Source organism: Orycteropus afer, unplaced genomic scaffold (genome assembly GCF_000298275.1).
Source record: "Orycteropus afer afer isolate SDZICR_OR568_19922 unplaced genomic scaffold, OryAfe1.0 scaffold00035, whole genome shotgun sequence".
Taxonomy (NCBI): Eukaryota; Metazoa; Chordata; class Mammalia; order Tubulidentata; family Orycteropodidae; genus Orycteropus; species Orycteropus afer.
The window spans coordinates 11,200,174-11,223,568 of NW_006921622.1; the positions used below are offsets into that span (position 1 = coordinate 11,200,174).

Genomic DNA, 23,395 nt, shown 5'->3' on the forward strand with positions numbered 1-23,395 from the left:
TCGACGAAAGAGGGGGAGGCCTTCAACGAGATGGATTGATACGGTGGCTGCGATGATGGGCTCAAGTATAGCAGGGATTGTGGGGCTGGTGCGGGATTGGGCAGTGTTTCGTTCTGCTGTGCATGGGGTCGCTATGAGTCGGAAACGACTCAACGGCACTTAACAACAACACCACCACCACCCTTCTCTCTGGTCCACGTTACCTCTTCTCAGCCATTAGACCTCAGCTCTTGGGGCTTTTGCTCAGGGAACCTTTTCCTTACTTCTTGACCAGGGCACGTCCCTAGTTTGTGGGTATTGAGAACATTACATATTTCTCCTCAGTAGTCCTTGGCTTAGCTGCATATTCATTTTGTTTGATTATTTGAGTAATATCTGTCTTCCCCAAACACAGAAGCACCATGAGGGCATGAATTCTGTTCACTTTTGCTCTCACGACATTCCTAACTCCCAGCAAGTGATGGGCTCATGGTACCAGCTCCAGCTGCTGTGGACTTGACTCTGACACATGACAACTCTGGTGTCAGAGTAGAACTGTGCTCCACAGAGTTGCCAATGCTGACTTTCAGAAATAAACTGTCAGGCCTTTCTTCTGAGGTGCCTCTGAGTGGGCTCAAACGTCCAGGTTAGTAACTGAGGGTGTTAACTGTTCACATCACCTAGGGACTCTGAGCTCATGGTAAGCACTCCGTGTTTGTTGAAGGAATGAATGGGATGCCTGTTTCTTCTTCCTCAGTTCCTCTTTAGCAGTTCCCAATTCCCTCTGGCTTCCTATTTCCAATAAATAACCACCAAAATAAAATAAACATAAAGAACAAAGCAACAACAAAAGCTCTGCTTGAGACTGCAAGCAGCAACAACTCTGGGAAGCATAATGAGGCCATTTACAATATACCTGCACTCTCCAGAACAAAATCTCTTTTAACACGTAGGTCTACTGTTTGACCTTCAGCTGTTTGACTGTCAAATAAACTTTCAAGTGTGCTTTATGTACAAGAGGAAGGGGCTGCCTGTAATTAACTTGCCAAAGGTCAGGAAGGGAAGGATGGCAATGGGACTGGGCTATACACCATGGCAGCTTCCCAAGCCAAGTCTTCCCCACCCAGCTGTGCTGCTCACAAATGTGGGGCAGGCTAGGAGCTCATTTCCTGGGCCTGCAGGCCTGTGGTCTGACCACTGCCAAGGCTCTGCTTTCAGTAAGGAAATGCTTGAACCTAATGAATGCAAGTGTAGTCAGTTTTCAGTGCTACTCAGTAAACCATAATGAAATGAAAAATGCATCTCTAGGTAAGAAGCTGTTCTGACGTTACGGAAGAAAATGGAAGGAACCAATTTCAGTCCCAATTGGGTATTATACCTGCTTTCCAATCTATGAGACTATGGTACAGAAATGGAAAACACCAAGTTTAATACAGCGGTTAAGAGTACAGGCTTTCCTAATGGAGTGGCCCATTTATTATTCTTTAATTAAAGTATCAGATATGGCAGGGGGTGGGGGGAAGGTAGGTTTTGGAGTCAGATGGGAGATTAGATCTTACATTTATCATTTACTAGCTCTGTAACTTGACAATTAGTCCATTTCTCTGAGCTTGAGTTATTCTAACCAAAATGGGACAGTGCCACTCATGGGTGTGGACAGGATTAAAGGGTATACCATCTCTGAGACAATGAACACAGTGCCTTGCATGTGACAATGGAACTGCTATTATAATCATCAGTGTTGTTGTTATTATGGTAGAATTCCCTTTTTTCACCAAGTATGCAGATTTAAACCTGGGTTCAAGTCAGGAAGGTGAAGGGAAGGAGCATGTGGAAAAGCCTGTTATAAACTTTGTTTTAAATCTCTTCTGAAGCAGAAGGAAACAAAATGTGGCAGTAAATTGGAGATTCTTGTTAGGGAAAATTCCTATTGGGTATCATGAAATGACTGCAGACCAGAAACTTAGAGTTTGAGAGAGAAGATGAGAGAAAGGGAACAAGGGCCCACTGTGGGGTTTTGCCTTAGGCTGATGTTAGGGACTTAATATTTCTGTCTATACCTTTAAATATCTACTCAAGTGTATTTTTTTTTAAGTTCATAGATTCCAAAGATTGAAGATTTAAAAATCTTTATAATCTTCAGGCCCCCTGCTTTAAAAAACTTTACTTTCCCTCCAACTTAACAATTACCTGACAGACATTTGATCTGCTACTTTTTCCCTTAGAATGCCCCACCTAATCTGACTCTTTACTAATGAATTCCTTACTAGGTCAAATCTTTGAGCTAGTATCTTCCTCAAAATCTTTACCAGCCCTGGTACAAACTTTTCTGGAACTATATGGCAAAGGAGCAGTTAATAAACTATCCTTTGGAAGAGATTTACATTAACTTTTTTTGTTCACTTATTTTGCTAACACATTTGTTCCAGTGAACTGCCACTTCCAACACATGTGTGATACAGAATTAAAATCCCAATCAGCCTATTTAACAGTTAAATTTCACTATCTGTCAATAATCACAACAATCCTCCCTTGGAGTATTTATCAGAAAACAAAGGGTCAAGTGTGCTCTCAGAAATATTTAAAATTTTCCTTTTATATCAGAGCAATTAAGTGTGGCCTCTGACTACCTCAAATCCCAGTTTGAATTTACCAGTCACGCGTCTTTGGGCAAATTACTTAGCATCTTTGGTCTCAGTTTCTTATCCATCAAACTGAGATAATAACAGTACCTGGCCTCAATAGAGGAACCCTGGTTGGCACAGTGATTAAAGCAGCTCTACTGCTTTAGACCAAGTTTAATACAGTGGTTAAGAGTACAAGCTTTGCTGATGGAGTGACCCATCACTGTTGGCAGTCTGAACCCACCAGCTGTCCTAGTAGAGAAGTATGTGGCAGTCTGCTTCCATAAAAATTTACAGCCTTGGAAACCCTATGGGGCGGTTCTACTTTGTCCCATAGGATCACTATGAGTCAAAATCGACTCAATAGCAATGGGTTTGGTCCTCACTGGAGTTGTTTTAAGGATGAAGAGAGATAAGATGTGTATGTGCAGGCCTTAGGCTCTGTCTGCTCCATAAATGTTGGCTGCCATCCCCCCTGTACCTCATGTCTATGGCTGTGGAACCATAATCATTAGTAAGTTCAGATGCTCTGTGAGAGGTGCTCTTGGACTCCACAGGAGGAGCATGGTTTTGCACTGTGTGACATTTGCTTCTCAGTGTGAGCCAATGAGAGGAGAGATCAGCACTGACTCCCCAGGGTCATAATCAGGGTTAACAATAGGCAGGTCAGAAGGCAAAACTGATTTCCACTCTCCATAGAACACTTATTCGGAGAAAAGCATTCATATATGTTTAGTTATATACAAAGCTATCTGAACTAATGTACCTTACATGGCCTAATAATACTAGAAACAGATTTCAATTGTAGAAAAACGTAGCTAGATTCTCAGATGACAATTCTTTTCTTTTCCCTACAAAAACTGACCATATATTGTGCCACAATAAACTCAGACCTTCTACTTTAAGCATTAGGTTAAAAAATAAATAAATAAATGAAAAGAATAATAATAAAAAACACCCTGGGGGAAAAACAAAACATAAAAACACCCTATACTCAAACTCCAACAGTTAAGCCAGTCAGCTAAATGAGAAAACATGGAATTGATGGGGAAAAAAAAAAAAAAAAAGCAAACTAGATTAAATCCTAGCCTCATTATCAAGATCAGATGTCAAGCTACTTCACCATAATTACCTGCTTAAAAATTTAATGATGCTTCTTCATGAATTTAAAAACTAAGACACTGTTATCAGCCATTGAGAATATTTCTTAATGAAAGAATGCTTTATTGCCCTGCCTCCATTTCAACAAAACAGCTAAATGTGAGAGCCATGTTATGGGATTAAACTGTCCAAATCCTCTAATCAACGACATTATTAGAGACAACAAAAGAGCTAAGAGGATCCTTAGGTAATTCAACTGTAAATTTGAACTGCTTGAATTACATTATTCCTGGAGGTCTAAATATCATAGTGATATATGGCCAACAGAGAAAAAGATGAAAACAATTTTTTGGCAAGTCACTGATAACGCTAAGGGCTATTCACTATAATTGCTAAAATAATATTCTCAGATCAAAGATTTGCTGATTAATCAATAAAAACCCAAGAGAGTATGTTTACCTATGGTACTTGGTTATCAGATTAAATTGGCCCCAAAGCAAGAAGAAATGCTTAAACCAATATGTGTTTTAATAATAATTACTGACAAGTGAGGAAAAATAAATGATCATTAATGAAAGCCTGAAGAAATTATGTTACATGATAAAGTAGACAGTTGAATGTATCTTTTAAATTTTTTAAGTGGACAGTTGCATCTTCACAAATAACCAATATTAAGATTCTAATCTAAGCATGTATACCATGGATGTTAAAATAATGTATTTTTAAATTTATGATCTAAAAATAATTATGAACTAACTTGGTCAGTCTGAGTATCTTGCAATGAATGAGCTGTCATAAGAATGAAAAGGAGGTTATAATGCTGCTCTGCCTTCATGGAAAGTACAATCTAATGTATGATACTCAATCTTTGGCTCAAGTCGTTTCAATTGTTTTTGTTTAATGACATGGAAACATCTTTCCACAAAGCCTCTAAGTAGCATATCTACTGCTACTGGTATTAGGGGAACGGTATTTCAAAGTTTAAACACACACACACCTATGAGTAAAAGTAACAACCAAGAAAAACTCAGTGTAGTATTTACCTAAATTAGCATTCTCACCGCACTGCCTTGTAATTCAACAAATTCGAATAACTTCTTTCCTGAATCTATTTCGAAATTATTTATTTTTCTATTTATTTCTAAAAGAAGAAATAAGGAAGTACAATGGGAAAGGTGCAATACCTTTATGACAATAAACAAAATGTCAGGAAAAGGTATGTTTTTTTTTATTCATAAGCAAAACAATGCTTAAAAAGAAAACTTCATTATAGACTAAAAGCTTATTTCAATGTATTATTTTATCCACTGCCCACAAGTGTTCAAAACCGTTTTTGAGTAGCTCTCTCATGGTAAGTTGGACGCTGGCTGGCTGGCTGGATCTAAGGACACTATTCATAGCAGCTGGTGGAAATACTGAAAGCATTAAGCTACTGAGGCTGTGTTTACCAACACTAAGCTGTGGTTTCAAAAAAAAACCCCAAAAAACCCCCAAGCCTGCTGCCATTGAGTCAATTCTGGCTCATAGTGACCTCCTTATAGGATGGAGCAGAACTGTCCCACAGGGTTTTTCCAAGGCCACATCTTTCTCCCATAGAGTACCTGATGGGTTTGAGCCACCCTTTTCAGTTAGCAGCTGAGTGCTTAACTATTTGCCCTGCCGGGGTTCCTTGAGATGTGGTTTAGAAGGAGGAGTATCCAAAACTCAAACATGACTAAATATTTTTTCTTTGAAATACTGTGCTATGTGACAGAATTCAATACTCTGCCCACCCCTAACCCTGTGCCATTTCTCTGGGCAGGGGAGTCTTACTGGGCTTTTAACTATTCACAGGTCATTCCCACTGACAAAGAGTATGGGAGCCTGAGGGGGAGGTGACTATCAGAAGATGGAAGGTGCTTTCTTTTGTTTATCTAAAAGAGAGAGTGGCTGAATCAGTATACTTCTTTTTTTAAGTTGATCATATAATGTGAGATATACCCATTTGTATCTGATTTTTATAATGTTCAACATATATTTTTGCTTTACTTACAGATTTAAATAGATGGTTTTAGAAAGCTTCTAAAACCCAGCAGTGTTGATATGTATACAACACTTGAGCTGTCCTTTTCATTGACTTTTCTTACCTCAACATCCTTTTTCAATTTTTCCAGGAATACTTTTTTGTTGTTGTCATCAATATAAATCTTTTGGCCCTCATTAATGAAATCATTATCCTTTAAAGTTGGCAGTTCTTTGGCCTAAAACAAATGAGAAAGAGAGTAAGAAAGAAGCTTGAATAAAAGCTAAAAAAAAACATGCCTTCCAACCCTGCAAATTAAGTTTGTCCTCTTCTGGTTAGGGGTTGTACCCAAGGCAATGGAATGTGAGGTGGTTTGAATACCGCAAGGGGGCACTAGTGAGCTATGACCACTGGAAGCATTCCCACTAGGGTTAGACATACTCCATATTTTGAGACTTTTGTAACACATTTTTTATTTTTCATATGCATGAACTTGACACTTTCTTCTACATTCACTTTCTTACAAGCAGTTTTCTAAGTATAGAATATGTATTTTTGGAATACTGTCAGGAACTCTCAATTTTCTTCCTGGTATCAATCCAGTTCTAAAGAGTGGCCTTTGCTTGGTTCATATTACAAATAACATATTATCTTGTCTTAGAAAAGCCCATAATCATTATATCTAGTTTCTGATTCAGGAGAACATGCAGCCAGAGGTTAGCTATCTACCCTGCCAAGTCGTCGTGTTAACATGCTCCACCAAGAAGGAAGGTCTATTTTCCTTTGGACAAGGTCAAAGAACAGTGCTTTCTCTGAACATAAAACATAGTACTATGAAAATTACAAATAAGAGATTGAGCTAGCAAGTAAACTGCATTTCTACTGATCAATGCAAAGTAATGGGCAACCGTCCAAAAAAAAAAAAAAAGTCATGGCACCGTGGCATATGATACGTAGGCAAATAATTTTAAAAGTTGTGTGAGTTACTCTTCTTAAAATGATACAACTTGCATCTTGAGAGTTCAAAACCAACCAAAACCCCTTCCTTTCTTCCAACTACACATAGTTCATTTTTTCCAGTTGACAGGAATCCAATATTATCTATCTACTGCCTTTCTTGGCATACCAAAGAATCTCTGAATGGTTCCCTTTTATATAAGTGGAACCAAATGAAAACAATAATCTAAGGAGAGAAACAATTCTCCTTCCTGGTCAACACACCACCACCCCTTATTAAAAGTGATAAAAAGAAAATTTACTAAACTGCTCACCGTTCCCCAATTTTACGAAACATACATATGTATGTAAATATATTAACAGTGACCTATGTACACATATAAATATACATGTATTATACAATTCCAAATTAGTTGCGTTGACTACTAACTTTGTTTAGAGGAGAAAATATGAACAGCTTTGCAATTTTGAGTTTGATAAAAACTACTGCCAAATAATTATCCTTACAAAGTAGATACAGTAAAGCTCAGAAATCCAAAAATTCAATTAAATAAGCAGTTTGTGAATTATTAAGTGAAGTCTCTATTCTAAAGGACTTTATAATCTAGTACAGAAGGGAGACACGCAAGTTGGTAACAATTAGGCAGTAAGAGATGTACAGAGACTGACTACCTACTTTCAAACACTTTCATATTAAGTCTTACAAGAAATAAAAATACAACACCATTCTTCACAAAATTAAGGATGAGCCTGATAAATTCACTCTTCAAATCTGTTATTGATAATTTAAAAATAATGTAATAAATGTTTTAAAAAAAACAACCAACTGAAAGCAGAGAATATATTAATGTTCAGTGTTGGTGTTAAATGTTTGAGTCAATTACACTAGACAATGAGGGGTCCTCTTAATTTCACTAGAACTGTCAACTTGAGGAAGTTTCACGGTGAAGGAAATGGAGGGTTGTAAAGTTTAACAGAACTCATTCAGAGAGCAATACAAATATAAGCACTGCCCAAAATACAAAACAGAGAGCCACTGACAAGAAAGCGTTGAAGCCAGGTCTACAGACAAGATGGAGAAGGGTTGCAATTCTTAGTAGACAACTTGGGCACTTGTATGTTTTGGGGATGAGTGTGTGTAAGGGGGAGGTGTTAAGGATTAAGATATCTGTGTCAACTCTAGAACTCATTTTATACGTGTAAGAGAGAAGGGGAGAGGGATTTTTTGTTTTTTGTGTAAGAGAAACCTGAAAGCAGTGATGATGGCCTACAGACAAGGCAGTAAATCACACATTAGATATGTGTTTGTAATACAAGTCACATTAATGAAGATGAATGACATTTTAGGTTCACCCTAGCAGAATTACCTCATGTGACAGGGAAAGTATAATCCTACCTCATAAAACTCTGGACACCCTGTACTATATTACTAAGCTTACTTGTGAATTTCACAGGCACTTGGGACATATTTAGATTGGATCAAGTTCAAAAAAGGGCAACCAGATTGGTTAAAAGACTTAAGGGCTTATTGAAAGGATCAAGAGGCAAAGGCAGATCCTTAGTGTGGCAGCTGCTAGATAGGAATCCAACGGTGGTCTACAAATAGCCACCTCCCAAATGTTTGTTGTATGGAAGCGTGTTCAGGACCATCAGTGTTTTAGGTTCCAATCCTGGTTCCACTCCTTACTCACCAGGGACAAAGGACCAGCTTGTGGACCTCTGCAGACCGTTGCTGTATGTATAGAATGGGAATATAGCAGCAGTAGCAGCTTTACACAACGTGCTGAATCAGCCCCTTACCTGCAGCATCTCCTCTACTTTTCTCAACAACCTTAACTACCATTCTTATCTTCATTTTACAGAAAAGGAAAACTGAGTTTAAAGACAGTCTGGTAAATGGTGAGCTGAGATGTGAGCCCAGGCAGCCTGACTCCTAATCACTACTATTACAGAGTTGCTCTAACATTTCAACAGAAAATGTGTGTGCTGCATTTAGAACAGTGAGTGATCATTATCACCATCATCTTGAGGATCCAGCAAATTACAGTCATTGTATGGATTTAAAACCAGTATTATAGGTTGAGAGAGACTATATTACAGAATATTGAAAAAAAAAAATAACTTTGATTAAACTGCCCTTTCTAGTTAATAACTAGATGGTAAAGATTAAATCAACTGACAATGACTAACCCTCGAGAAAACCCAATTGACTAGTTTTTTTAATTTCAATATATCCCTCTAACGTTGCTGTTAGTTGCTATTGAGTTGGCTCTGACTCATGGTGACCCCATGTGTGACATAGGGAAATGTTGCTGGGTCCTGTACCACATTTATGAATATTGGGAGTCCACTGTTACAGGCACCGTGCATTCTGAGTTCTTCTAAGCTAGGGGGCTCATCTATTAACATTGTATCAGAATATTCTGTTGTGATCCAAAGAGTTTTAACTGGCTAATTTCCAGAAGTAGATCTTCAGGTCTTTCTTCCTCCCTAGTCTGTCTTAGTCTGGAAACTCTGCTGAATCCTGTCCACCATGGGTGACCCTGATGATATTTGAAATACCAGTGGCATGGCTTCCACCATCACAGCTACATGCAAGCTACCATGACAAAGTGGCAGACAGGTAGTGGATCCCTCTGCTGATGAGCAGATAATTTAAGTTAAAAAGACTTTTCAATAAAATGCAGAAAACAATTATACTATCAGGGAGCTCTGGTAGCATAGTGCCTAAGGCGCTTGACTGCTAACCAGAAGGCTGGTGGTTCAAACCCACCAGCCGCTCCTTGGAAGGAAGATGGGGCAATCTACTTCCGTAGTGATACTGCCTTGGAAACCCAAGGAGGGGTCGCTATGAGTCGGGGCTGACTCGATGGCACATAACAACAACGTTATACTATCAATTAGTGAACTTGAAGGAACTCTGTGTGAAAGTGCCACAACGGTGATGTCTCCAAAGCAGCACAGAAATAATTGTGGGCAGTGATATCTTAACATAGCAACTGATTCTACCCTTTATTTGCACTTAAAAGAGTTCTCCAAAACAAAATGTTTTAGTCACGGGGTCTGGTTTCTTACGGGTACTTTTAAGACTCTTTCTGTGGAGTCCCTGGGTGGCACAAAGGGTTAAGCACTCTGCTACTAACTGAAAGGTTGGGGGTTCAAGTCCACCCAATACCACCTGAGAAAAAAGGCCCAGCAATTTGCTTCTGAAAGATCAGAGCCGTTGAAAAACTGATGGGGTGCCTCACTACTCTGGGATTTTTCAACCTTTCTAGTTCAATGCAGAAATAGCCAGAGGGTGGAGGAAACCACCAGGACTAAGACACTAGGTTTAGGAAAGTTTCTCAAGTGTGAACTATGAGGCCTGTTTGCGGCCAGCACTCAACAACCTTTCTGAAGTATAGTAGGCCAAGTCTTTATTTGTTCTAACTTAAGTTCTCTTTGCCATTTTTGATGGAGGGAACTTGTCTTCCCCATGCCATCCTCTGCCAGACAGCCCTGCCCTGGGCCAGGCCTGAGCTTCTGCCTAGGGGTTTAGGGGATCTTCAGGAGCTGCTCAAAGGCCCTGGCCAGCTGCAGCACCCCAGGGTACAACCAAAGTCACCATCAGTCCAGCACAAGGCCAGACCATTTTATCTTTCTCGTGAGATAATTCTGCTGGGGTGGAGTGGACTCAAAATAGCATTTACCTCTATAAAGTGGAACTGAACACACACAACTAAAGGCACAAGCGGAGTGACACTGTTCCCCCTGCAGCCCAGGCATCCTGCTTCTGTTGTTTATGTAAACTGGAAATCAGCAGGACGAGTGCCTTTACACTTGGACGCTGGGTAAGGCTGGACCCCAGGTCTAAGCAGAATGGCCCAGGTTTCCCCTTGGGAGCTGGATTAAAGCATGTGCTTATGAGCACAGCTGTCTGGATTACATTTTAGCTCCTCCAATCATTAGCTATGTGACTCTGGGCAACTTACTTAACCTCTCTGTGGCTTGGTTTCCTCCACTTTCAAGGGGGATTAGCAATCCATGGGTTACTCTGAGAGCTACACGAGCTCACGCACAGTGCCTGCCTGCCACGCAGGGATTATATACAAGTGCTGCTTTGTCTGTCATGGTCTCAAGTCAGGCTCATGTATCCAGAGAAATCCTCATCATAATGAATTTAAAACAAACCCTTTATAAAAAATATAAATATATATATATATATATATGTTGTTGTTGTTGTTATGTGCCGTTGAGTCGGCCCCAACTCATAGCGACCCCTCCTTGGGTTTCCAAGGCAGTATCACTACGGAAGTAGGATTGCCCAACCTTCCTTCCGGAGAAGTGGCTGGTGGGTTTGAACCGCCATATATATAGGCATATTTAATATTTCACTACTAGCTGTGATGTCGTGGACTAGATGCTTTACCTGCCCAAACCTCAGTTTCCATATCACAGTTACGGGACGTTAATATGGTACAAGCAATTTGCTAAACTAAATGCTGCTGACCTAAAGGTTAGCAACTGAACCCTCCCAGCAACACCATGGAAGACCCGACAGTCTGCTTTCATAAAAATTATAACCAAGAAAACCCTGTGGAGTACAGCTCTCCTCTGTAACACACGGGGTCACCATTAGCTGGAACTGACTCATTGACAATGGGTAATAGGTTTACTGTGTGAATTAAATGATAAAAACACCACAGTGCTTGGCCCATAAGAACTCACTATGTATTAGTTTGTTTCCCTTCTTCTTCTTCTTCTTTTAAAGAAATACCGTCTTTAAACTTAGGATATCTGGAAACTAAACCATGTTTAAAATTTATCCCTTTTACTCTTGTTAGTCTCACATGGAGTCCCCACCTATTGCCTTCCTATTTTGAAGACACTTTCCTTGTTTACTGCACATAAACCTAGCATGCACAAATGTCATTTCACTGCATCAGCCATGTGGGGAACAGAGATGGTGTATGAGATACATTGAAGGTGACATTGGCCAGAGGCCCTCATGTTCCTGCCTTGGTGGTTCTAAGTCCACAGGCTGCCTCTGCGATCACCCATAAAAGCTATCCCTGGTGGGAACACCTTACTGAAAATAATTTTTTTTTTTTAATTTGAAATGTAAATAAGAACAAAATGTGGCTGTATGATTATAAAATTGGGTAAGCTAACTTCTTGGGGATAATAAAGCACATAAAACTTGATATTTAGTAATACTGACTAAAATTTAATGTTGTTGTTGTTGTTATGTGCCGTCGAGTCAAACCCGACTCATAGCGACCCCTCCTTGGGTTTCCGAGGCAGTATCACTACGGAAGTAGGATTGCCCAACCTTCCTCCCGAGGAGTGCCTGGTGGGTTTGAATCGCCAGCCGTCTGGTTAGCAGGCAAGTGTCTTAGCCACTATGCTACCAGAGCTCCCAAAATTTAATAATAATATATATATGGCCAAAGGCAAATTGCTGACTTTTGTATTACTTTAATTTTCCATGGGTTAGTTCTTTTTCTCAGTGAAAATGTTAAAATAGTGGGTCATTTAGTGAATGCTATTTTGCTGACCTGAAGCAAAAATTCACTAACTGAAATCTCAGTGGCCAGAAAACATAACCAAGTACCAGTGAATTGTAAACTCATCGGGAACATCTGACTTGCTGAGCAGCAGAAAGAAAACCAATTCAGCAAAAACCTTTTTTCCCCTTTCTGTAAGTACATTTTTGGGTGAAACGTTTCTGGTTTATTTTAAAGCATAGTATCATACAGGCTGTCCCTCAGCAAGCCTATATTCTTCAATCGTAAGAAACATACTATGCAATACTGGTCATGGTAAAAAAAAAAAAAAGAAGTTTGTGTACCTAAAAGCACAAATGAATGTAGATATGATTCTAGACATGTACTCAACTGATTCAGATGCTGAAGATAACCAACACGTGGATAATCTGAAACTGTAAAAAAGCTTCTGAATACAAATAATTACTTACCATTCCCTAGGATTTGATGTTGTTGTTGTTGTGTGCCGTCGAGTCGGCCCCGACTCATAGCGACCCCCCCTTGGGTTTCCGAGGCAGTATCACTACGGAAGTAGGATTGCCCAACCTTCCTTCCGAGGAGTGGCTGGTGGGTTTGAACCGCCAGCCGCCTGGTTAGCAGGCAAGTGTCTTAGCCACTATGCTACCTAGGATTTGATACTAGATATAAATAATCTCCAAGGAGAGATACAGTCAGGAGTTTGAGACTAAAAAGGAGAAACAAAATATTCAGAACTACCCACTAAAAGCTTTAGAACTCTCAGTTTTAGAAATGAGAATATGCCTCTGTGGACAGCTTAGTAGACAAAGACCAGCAAGAGGAGGCACCAGAGAGAAATTATGGACTCCCGAAGGATAAAGGAAACACAGACTCTGCTTGCTTTCCATTAGACTTGGTGCAAGGAGAGTAAAAAATAAGGCATTGAAATGTAACACTTGTTACTTAGTTAGCATTGTTACATATAAAAATTCCAAATGACTAAAAACATTTGCAGATTCTCTGAAAAGAAAGCCAAAAAGTTCCCTCCCTCCTCCCGGACAAACCCACTGCCCCTGAGTCAATTCTGATTCATAGCAACCCTATAGGAGAGAAAAGAACCGCCCCACAGGTTTTTGAGGCTAATCCTCCGAAGGAAGACTGGGCAATCTACTTCCGTAATGATACTGCCTCGGCAACCCAAGGAGGGGTCGCTATGAGTGGAGTTCGACTCGATGGCACACAACGTTATCTTTTAGATGACTCATAAAAAGTTTTTTTGTCTCCCCGCTCCCACCCTCTTAAATCACATATACAGTCAAACCACTGAGATACAGAACTCCAGGAGCCTGCCTTGTTTTCCTGGGTCTTAAAAGTCTTCTGCCTTTAACAGGGAACAGACTGTCTCACCATTTTTTTCTATTAGTGGAAAATATCTGAGTTTTCCTTCTCTGACAGATTCCTGCCTTAGAAAGGTTTCAGCTTTTGCAGGTTTTACTGTATTTTACATCTATATCTATAGTCAAAAATACATCTTGAAATTTTCAGAATTCCAACTAAAATAATCATTTATTACTATTCTACACTTCAATTAAATTATGCACAAAGAGTCAACTGTATTTTAAGTTGCTATTAGCAAGTTGTTGTTGTTATGCGCCGTCAAGTCAGACCCAACACATAGCCATCCCTCCTTGGGTTTCTGAGGCAGTATCACTACGGAAGTAGATTGCCCAACCTTCCTTCCGAGGAGTGGCTGGTGGGTTTGAACTGCCAGCCTTCTGGTTACAGTGGAGTGCCTTAGGCACTACGCTACCAGAGCTCCTGACGCTATTAGCAAGAGGAAAACAACAACAAAAAATACATGTATTTAAAATGCATGAGGCCTAAATCTTTGGAACACAGAGCCCAGCCCAGGTTCCCTGCCCCTCCCCCCAGTCTGTATGGAAATCTTAACAGGAAGATGAAATGCACCCGTAATACTTGAATTTTTAATGCAAACAGGATTTTAGCACCAGGAGGTTTCAACGCAAAGGATAAAATGTAATCATAGTTGTAGTTGTGTGCGGTCAGTCAAGTCGGACCTGACTCCTATCAACCTCTTCTTGGGTTTCCGAGGTGGTATCACTAGGGAAGTAGATTGTCCAACTTTCCTTCTGAGGAGTGGCTGGTGGGTTTGAACCATCAGCCTTCCGGTTAACAGTGAAGTGCCTTAGGCACTACACTGCCAGAGCTCTCATGTATCATAGTACTCAGTGATTAAAGGACTTGGATTTCAAAAAGAAATGAATTTTTGTTCAGTGTGCTCAAATGGCAGCCCATTTAAAAAAAGTCTAATCATAAGCCTCAATGTCTAAGATTATTGCCTGGTGTCCCTTTGATGGGCTGTTACTGTGACACATTAGTTGGAATGCACAACATAAAAAATATGTACTAATTATTGTTTTTCGTTAGGGCCTGCTTATGTTTCTGATTTACTTGTTTTTCCAGAAATAAACTTGCAAAAAAGAATAAATCTCCCTTCACGAGGCTTGCGGGGGAAAAAAAACACATTTTCTAAAAATCACAATCTGTGGGGCTAAGCATATACTCTAGAAGAATTTCTATAAGGGAGAGAATTGTAGGTAATCCTTACATTGAAGCCAGGATAAAGATAATTTGGTTGAATAACAACATGTATGTGGTATCAATTTTGGAGTAATAAGAGATGCTGGAGATGTATAATAAAATCAGTTCTGCTTCTCAAAAACACCCAAGCCACAAATATGGTACATGAAAAGGCAAATTAGTGAAAATGCATAAAATTCATACAGAAGGAGCAAAAATAACAGGTGTTTCTCACAAAAAGTACATATAATAACGTTCATTAACAACATAACCAGAATGTCTATATAATTTCATGGTGTGAACAATGATCCAGCAGGTCATTTAAGAAACTCTTAATTCTCACAGAGCAAACTACGCAAATGTACACAGCTGTGACGAGCATCAGGATGTGAAAAGTTTCAATTTTTATTTTGAACCTGTTTGTGTGTAAATGTGGTGAAAGAACATACTTCAACATATTTGTTGCAATTAAGAAGCACAAAACAGTAAGTCTATTGTAATTTAGAATTGTTAAGCATAGTGAGACCCAGATGTTTGTCATTTTCCTTAAAATTCTCAAGCTAATATTAAAAAAAAAAAAATGACCCTTATTCCTTATGTAAAATTGTCATACTCCTGTGAACATAAAACCCACTGCTGTCGAGTCAGATTTGAGTCATAGTGACCCCTCCTTGGGTTTCCGAGGCAGCATCACTACGGTAGATTGCCCAACCTTCCTTCTGAAAAGAGGCTGGTGGGTTTGAACTGTCAGCCTTCTGGTTACTTCTGGTTAGCAGTCAGATGCCTTAGGCACTATGCTACCAGAGCTCCTAATTTCCCTCTAACGCTAAGTGGTGATGTCAAAGTTTGGTTGTCTTCTGCAGGCTGTTTTGTGAGAGACAGTTAAATTGCATGCCTGATCTACAAAGTGGATTGTTACTATCTGATCAGAGGATGCTGTTTTTTTGGATGTATGTGATGTGACAATCTCGGAAGTGTCAAAAAGTTGGAAAACTCAAGAACTTTGCTAAATCCTATAGTTTTTGGATCAACACCAACCTAGTAAAGATTATTATTTTAATGATGATGTACCTGAAGTAGCTTGGTATAAATTCTAGAAAAAAAATAACTCAGGCACATACTAAATTTTAGAAATTTTCTTGCCATACCAACTCTTTTTGGAACCAACTGACTAAGAATTGTTACCTTAAAAAAAGAAAAAAAAGGCCCCTATCTGATAGCACTGTTAATATGTGGTGCTTGTGATACTGAGTTGAGTTCATTCCAGTGAAAGGAAAATTAACCCAAGGCGCTTGAAAATTTATATGCCGCCATAAACCAGATTGGTTTAAGGACTTTAATGCTGTCATATGAAGGAAAACTGGTCAATGTGCCCAAGAGTCACTGCGTGGGAGTGGGAGCTCCCCCCTTTTTCATGTGCCATGTGAAATTTCAAATGAATTTAACCTTACAAACTCTGGGGACACAGATTTTGTTAAGGGTGATGGAAAAAAGATAGCATCTTGGTTGGTCGGATAAGGTATTTCTAATGCTGGCTGGCAAAGGGGAATGACTTACTTCCATGGTTGGAGAGAAGAAATTTTACAGAAGCATACACTGAATTGAGAGCCTACAAAACTTGACAGTCTCCCTTTAACCATCCAATGACAGAGGAAAATGAAACACTTTTTAACTGATCACCAAAGATTGATTCTCAGGACACACTGCTGTGCTCCTGTGCTTTAATGCCTGGAGCCTCCCATCCTCCTTACCTTGCCTTTAACTGCAGCCTGAACAATCAGAGAGAGGTAGTAATTAATTTTAATCTGTTACAATTTAAAGATCACAAAAGAAATGCTGAAAACTGGTTTAGGAGAGCATTTTTAGATGTACTTATATTAGTGATTAATTCTCCCGAACCTTCAGTCAGCACTAGGTAAAATGTCAGAGATGGTGACAGTCATTTAATTGCTGGTGCAATTCACAATGCCTAAGAATCGACAAGGCAAGGCGGCTTTTTGTAGCCCATTATCAAAGTGTCAACAACGATTATTGCCAATATAGTTAGATAAATGCCAATTGCAGGGCAGCTGTTTTCTTTCAAATGGGTTCCAGGGAGAAGGTTGTATGTTAAAAAGAATCTTCTTAATGTGACCGACCCTATGACTCCATTATACAGATTTGACTTTACCTAATAAAACCAGACATGAGTTTTGAGAAGAACGGTGCAGGACGATGAACAAAATGCATATTTGTGTAAATCCCCAGGACTTTGTCTCTCAAGAACATGGGCTTCTAAAGAGTCAGGTCAAATCCCCCAGAAATCAAGTGAGTCCAGTTATGTTTTCTTTTACTTTCCCGGATTCCCTGCTGAGTAGCTTGCTTGCTGGCAGCATGCGAAGACTGTCATTTGTAAAAAGCAGTCCGCTCAGCTATAATTACTAATTTGATGTCACACTGGAATTGCAGCACAGCTGTGAAAAGATCGACTACCAGGGAGCTATGCATTTCTGTGTCTCATTTAGAGAAGGCGAAACTGCTGGAGCCATGAATGGAGGATGCCCTTCCATTAAAAAGGAAAGAATTAAAGAATAAAACAAGTCACAGCAGTTGTAAGAATTTGACAATGGTGGGGGTGGGGGGGTGGAGAGCACTTTTTTTTTTTTCTCTCAAGACATCTGTATATGCATGTTCTGATACTTGTTGGCACTAAAGCGGTTCCATTATTGTTGAAATATAACTTCTTTATTTCCTTCAGTTTCATCTTGACTATTATGCTAATGCAAATCACACTAATTATGTGTCAAGCTGAAATCTATGGGATGGGATTTGTCTGCACCTATGTCACTAAATATTTGAAATGTCAGTCTTGAAACCTGTCATCAACAAGATAAAAAATATAAAAATTAAAACGGTTATAAAGGCTCAAATGAAAGAAAAACTAAGAGTAAGAATTAAGGTTATCAGTTAAGCCAAGCCAATGGAGACTCTTTAGGAAAATGGTGCTTTTGCACCTTGACAGTCATTTTGTAGAGCACATGGTTATAGTATGATAGCAATGAAGAGAAAACTCTTCCATATCATGTAATTTCATTTGTAAGAGTCTAAACTATGCAAAACAAATATCTTTAGGCACCTAGAAAGATGTCTATCCAGGGATAACAATGATTGTTTTGATAGCATTCATAGATTTATTTGTGAAGACATAGAACAGCATGCTTTTTTGAAGAGTCAGAAACATTTAACTGATCATGGCAAGAAAACCTGAAAATTGGCAGGAAAGGAAAAGCAAAAAAAATTTTTAGAACTTAAAAACCTAAAAATGGTTCTCTGCTCCATAACTGTGTTTTATTGATTTTTATGTATTAGAAAGGTATAGTAAATGTTATCCTCCAGCATTTCTGGATCATGAACAAACTGCCAGATTAGAGAAACATGATGATTTACTGCCAGTGCAAGGCACACGCTCCGTCATCAATTACAATATTAATTATTTGTGTATTGCATCTCTTCAAGATATTTTCTCTTGCTGCCTCCCAGAGGCACTTGTAGTACACAAGTGGGGTGAAGGGGTGGCCTTCTGGAGTTTCTTCCTTCTAGAAAAAGGGCTATTTAAAACTCCAAGACAACCCCCACCTCCCAAGAGAGCACTGAATTCTTCTTGGGGCAATAGTGGACAATTTTAACGTTTACATAGCATAGGACAGAGTGACAAAGACCATATTTACAAAAATGCCCTAACTCCTCAGATGGAGGAAAAATAAATTGACTATTTTGCCAACAGTGTATATAACCAAACACTCATATATCTTTTTAAATTACTCAGAATAAACTGTTCTAGTGCCATATTTAACTCTCAAATAGTATTATGTCAATGTAGTGAAACTTCTCATTTCCATCATCCATGGGACTAATATAAATTTTTAATAATGTCTTTTTAAAAAAGGAACTCTCAGTTTAGAAGGTAATACTATGCAGTGGTTAAGAGATGTGTGCTCTGGAGTTGGACTACATGGGTTAGAACGCTGGCTCTGTCATTTTGGAACTGTGGAACCTTGGAGAAGTTAGTGAACGGTCTGTTAAGTAATCACTCAACAAATGTCAGTTATTATTTACTTTCATAATTCCAAACATATCAAAATTATTGTTTCAAAAAAAAAGATTCCAGGCAGATAAAGGTAAGGTTTCACTTCTGCCATTAACTGTGTGATGCCACATGGAGAACGTAAGTTCCTGGCTCTGATCTGTCATTTGTAAGGTGGGGAAGGTGGACTCAGATCTCACAGTCCCTCCCATCTCTAACTTCACCAGCTCATCTCCGAGGGAGATGTTTTAAGAAATGATGGCCACACTCTCGATATAGGATAAAAGTAGCCTAGCATAACCTTCAGGAAAGTGAGCTGCTTTCTGTCTGACAAATTCTATATTCTCATGTCTTTTCACAGAAACCTACATCAATTAAAGGTTCTAAACTCTTTGTGGTAAGGTAGGCACAGGTTTCTGGAAAGTGGTCCGATAAGCACAGCAGTGGAGAGAAAGACAGAGCTGTAGAGAAGTAGAATGTTCAGTTACCTAAGAAAGTCAAATACTTGTGGGTTTCTGTCATACATGTCTGTGTTTTATGATTTAGGCTTCAGCAGCAACCACTCCAGTCATCTTAATGACCTTTTCTGGCATTGATTATTGTCAGAGTAGTACAAGCCCTTGTTGACTGAATCTGAAGAGAACAAAATGGAGCGGGGAGGACTCCTTCTAGCAATAGTCTTAAGGGACTTAGGAACAAAGTAAAGACATAGTGAGCAATGTGATATAGCTACCGTCATCATGTCCACAGTTCTTATTCAGGTTGGGCTGGTGTGGTGGTTATGGTTGTGTGTCAACTTGGCTGGGCTTGGTTGAGTGGCTGGGCAGATGGATATAGTATTTCCCATGATGAGACTGGTAATCAACTCCATGGTGGAATCTACTGCGAGCAGCTGAGTAGCTGCCTTTGGGTATGTGGTCTGCTTCCTGTATATGAGGAGAAGCTTTGAGAATGGTCTCTAGCTTATGGCACACTTGGACCCTGTATGTAGCCATGTCGCTGTTCAGCAGCCTGCCATGCTCAGCCGACTTCAGGACTTAAAATGGACTTGAATTAATAACCTGCCATGTGGTTTGGTAACATCAGGACTGTGCCTTGTTACTTGTCAACCTTGGGCTTCTCAGCCTCAGCAGCCAGCAGCTGTCTGAGTGAAGAAAAGCCTCTAGCTTCAGTGGGCTGGGAGCTGGAGGAACAGCTGAAACCCAAGGCTGAGGGGTTTTCACCCAGCCCCTAGAGCTTGGCACTTTGAACTTGGACTCCAAATTGTAAGAATAAACTCCTGTTAAGGCCATCCCATTTTTGGTATATTTCTTATCAGAGCAATACTAGGTGACCAGAACAGCTAGCTTGTTAGGATATGAAAGAGTATGTGTGGCTCTTTAAACAGTCCAGATATTTTCTCCCGCGAGAAAATCCCAACAGTACTCAACCTCTGAGTTTCTCATGAACTGAAACTTAAATATCCACTTAAGTCTTTGGTGGTGGTGGTGTTATGTGCCATCAAGTCAGACCTGACTCATAGCGACCCCTCCTTGGGTTTCCAAGGCAGTATCACTACAAAGTAGGATTGCCCAACCTTCCTTCCGAGGAGTGACTGGTGGGTTTGAACTGCCAGCCTTCTGGTTAGCAGTCAAGTGCCACTATGCTACCAGAGCTCCTAAGTCCTTGGTACCTAGCAGAAATGTTTACTACTAGCAGCATGAAAGTCCAAAGTCCATTGCTTCTGCTGCTTTTGGCCAAAGCTGGTGCCTTCAGGGGATTTATATGTGGAATCGAAGTGTAAAAATATACTTACTAATACACAGGGAGGGAGCTCTGGTAGCATAGTGGCTAAGGCACTTGACTGCTAACCAGAAGGCTGGCGGTTCAAACCCACCAGCCACTCCTCGGAAGGAAGGTTGGGCAATCCTACTTCCGTAGTGATACTGCCTCGGAAACCCAAGGAGGGGTCGCTATGAGTCAGGGCTGACTCGACGGCACATAACAACAACAACAACAATACACAGGGAAAGTAGAAACAATCCAAGAAGGATCCACCATGTCCTTTTGTTTTCCTCACTCCTTAACCCATTGCAATGTAGCTTCTACTCCCACCAATCCCCATTGACAAGGCCGCCCACTGACTTTCCTTTTATTAAATACAATGGATAATTCTCAGTCCTTGTCCTACCTGACCTTGGGGAAGTGTCTGATACTGGGAAAATTCTCTTTCTCTAGTTTCTGGGACAGTAGGAAAGTGCAAATTTCATAATGGCAGGGACTATGCCTGTCTTGTTCATCAAGGCATTTTTTTAAATTATTATTTATTGTGATTTGGGTGAAGATTTACAGAGTAAATTCACTTTCTATACAGCAGTTCACATATACTTTGTCTCATGTCATTGACCACAGTTTATCCAATGCAACAGCTCCCCTCCCACTTCCTCCCCATAGTTACCTCTTCCCAGTGTCCATCCCTCCATACTCTCCTGCCCCCTGAGCTGTCTCCCTGTGCATAAGCAGCCCTTCTTTCTCCCATGATTGTTCTCTTCAGGGTGTGTGTCTACTTGAGGTAAATGTTTAACTCACATGCCTGTACTTTGTTTGGCTGGAAACCACAGGTGTGGGTTCAATTCCAGACCTGAAGGGTAGCTAGGGGCCATAGTCTCAGTGGTTCCATCAGGCTCTATTGGACCAGCAAACCTGGTCCCCACCATCTTTTTTTCCCCCCTCCAAATGATTTTGAGTTTTGTTCCACATTGTTCTCCCTCTCTATCCAGGATCTCCTACATCCCTTCCAAGTGGATGACAGTAGTAGCCGGGCACCATCTAGTTCTTCTGGTCTCATAGTTGTATAGGTTGCAGATCGGATGGTGTACCAGTTGTGAGGACTGATTGTTTCTACTAATTTTGGTTTTCTTCTTTCTTCTTTGCTTTTGACGAGGAGAGACCCATCATTGCATCTAGATGGCAGCTTGCTAGCTTTTAAGATCCCAATCGCTACTCACCAAAGTAGGAGGTGGAACAATGTTTTGTATAGTATGTTATGCCAATTGAGCTTGATGTCCCCTGCGACTATGGTCCCAAGCCCGCAGGATCAACTACACGGTCGCTCTGGGTAGCTGGCTGTGACCAAGCACTGACCACAACCTTGCCCCTTGTCAGCTCTACTATACACCTGGGGATTCTGATCATTCACATAAACTTATAGGACCATTGTCTGTCATCAAGGCATTTCTTATAATGCCTGGCAAAATGCTTGACCGTAATAGATGTTCAGTAAATATCCAAATGAATGATCCATACTTTTCTTGGCTTATCTCCTCTTTGGCTGATCCTTTGAGGAGTCTCTTCCTTTAGCCCCTGCCTCTTACATGATAATGTTCTTCTGGGCTGCTTCCAGATATGCTTCTCTTCTACTTGATCAACTCTTCTGAGGTCACATTATTTACTTCTGTGACCATCCTTCCAAGGAAGATTGCAAAGTCCTTTGATGCAGCAGAGATTCCCTCCAGAGCCTCTCAGATCCATCAGACATTTCTGTTTGATGCTACACTTTTGTTTCAAATGCTCTTGCTACTGTTCTCTAACTTAGTAAGTGGAACCAACAACTACTTAACAGTCCAAAGCAGGAACCTGGGAGTCATTCTTAATTCCTCCCCTTCTCACGACAACACATGCTCACCATTCAATCACCACATGCTGTTGATTCTTCTTTCTAAACCTCTCTACTTCCACCATCCCAACTCAGGCCATCATCTTAGCTGGATTAAATCTGCAGCCTCCCCAGTGGGCTGGGATTACTTCTGTGACCTCAACTCACCACTCCCTCCAGCTAAGACATCCAGGCTCTTGCACATGCTAATCTTTCTTACTTTTCCATCTAGTGAACTCCTACTCATCCTGCAGGGCTCCAAACATCACCTCCTCCAGGAAGCCTTTTCCTGACCCCACCAAGTCTGAGTCAGGGGCCCTTGCTATGTGCATCATAGCACCTCAAGCATCTCCTATCCAAGAGCCTATCACAAAGTATTGACATTTCCTGTTTATGTCTGTATCCTCTGCTGACTATGTCTGCCTTGTTCATTATTTTAGACCCTGAAGCTAGGATAGCAACCATAAGGATATTCCTCAACACTTCTGAATGAATAAATAAACATAGATTTTAAAATCTGTACATTCAAACAGGAATCCCTGGTGGTAAAAATGGTTAAGTGTTTGATTGCTAGCGAAAAGGTTGGCAGTCTGAATCTACCCAGAGCGCCTCATTAGAACACAGCCCTGGTAAACTGCTTCTGAAAGGTTACAGCCTTGACCAACAGGAAGAACAGTTCTACTCTGCACACACGGAGTCATAATTACTCGATGGCAAGTAGCAACAGTTCAAATAAAAAATGAATGGTACCACTCCTTAAAGAATTTACAATAATGAAAAAGACAAACCTCTCAGTTTTCAATTGTCTTGGTCAAGAAAAGAGACCTCCTAAGGTGGTGGGTAAGAATGCTGGTGGCATAGTGCCTAAGGTGTTTGACTGCTAACCAGAAGACTGGCGGTTCAAACCCCCCAGCCACTCCTCAGAAAGAAGGTTGGGCAATCTACTTCCGT

General features: G+C 40.2%; 1 protein-coding gene across 1 annotated transcript in view; it reads right to left on the reverse strand.

Moving 5' to 3' along the window:
* The window catches only part of PIP4K2A (phosphatidylinositol-5-phosphate 4-kinase type 2 alpha), a 261,669-nt gene that overhangs the window by 12,458 nt on the left and 225,816 nt on the right, over positions 1-23,395 (reverse strand). The window contains exon 7 of the mRNA XM_007936364.2: positions 5,831-5,944. Within this exon, the coding sequence (XP_007934555.1) occupies positions 5,831-5,944 (114 nt within the window). The remainder of the gene's footprint in view (positions 1-5,830; positions 5,945-23,395) is intronic.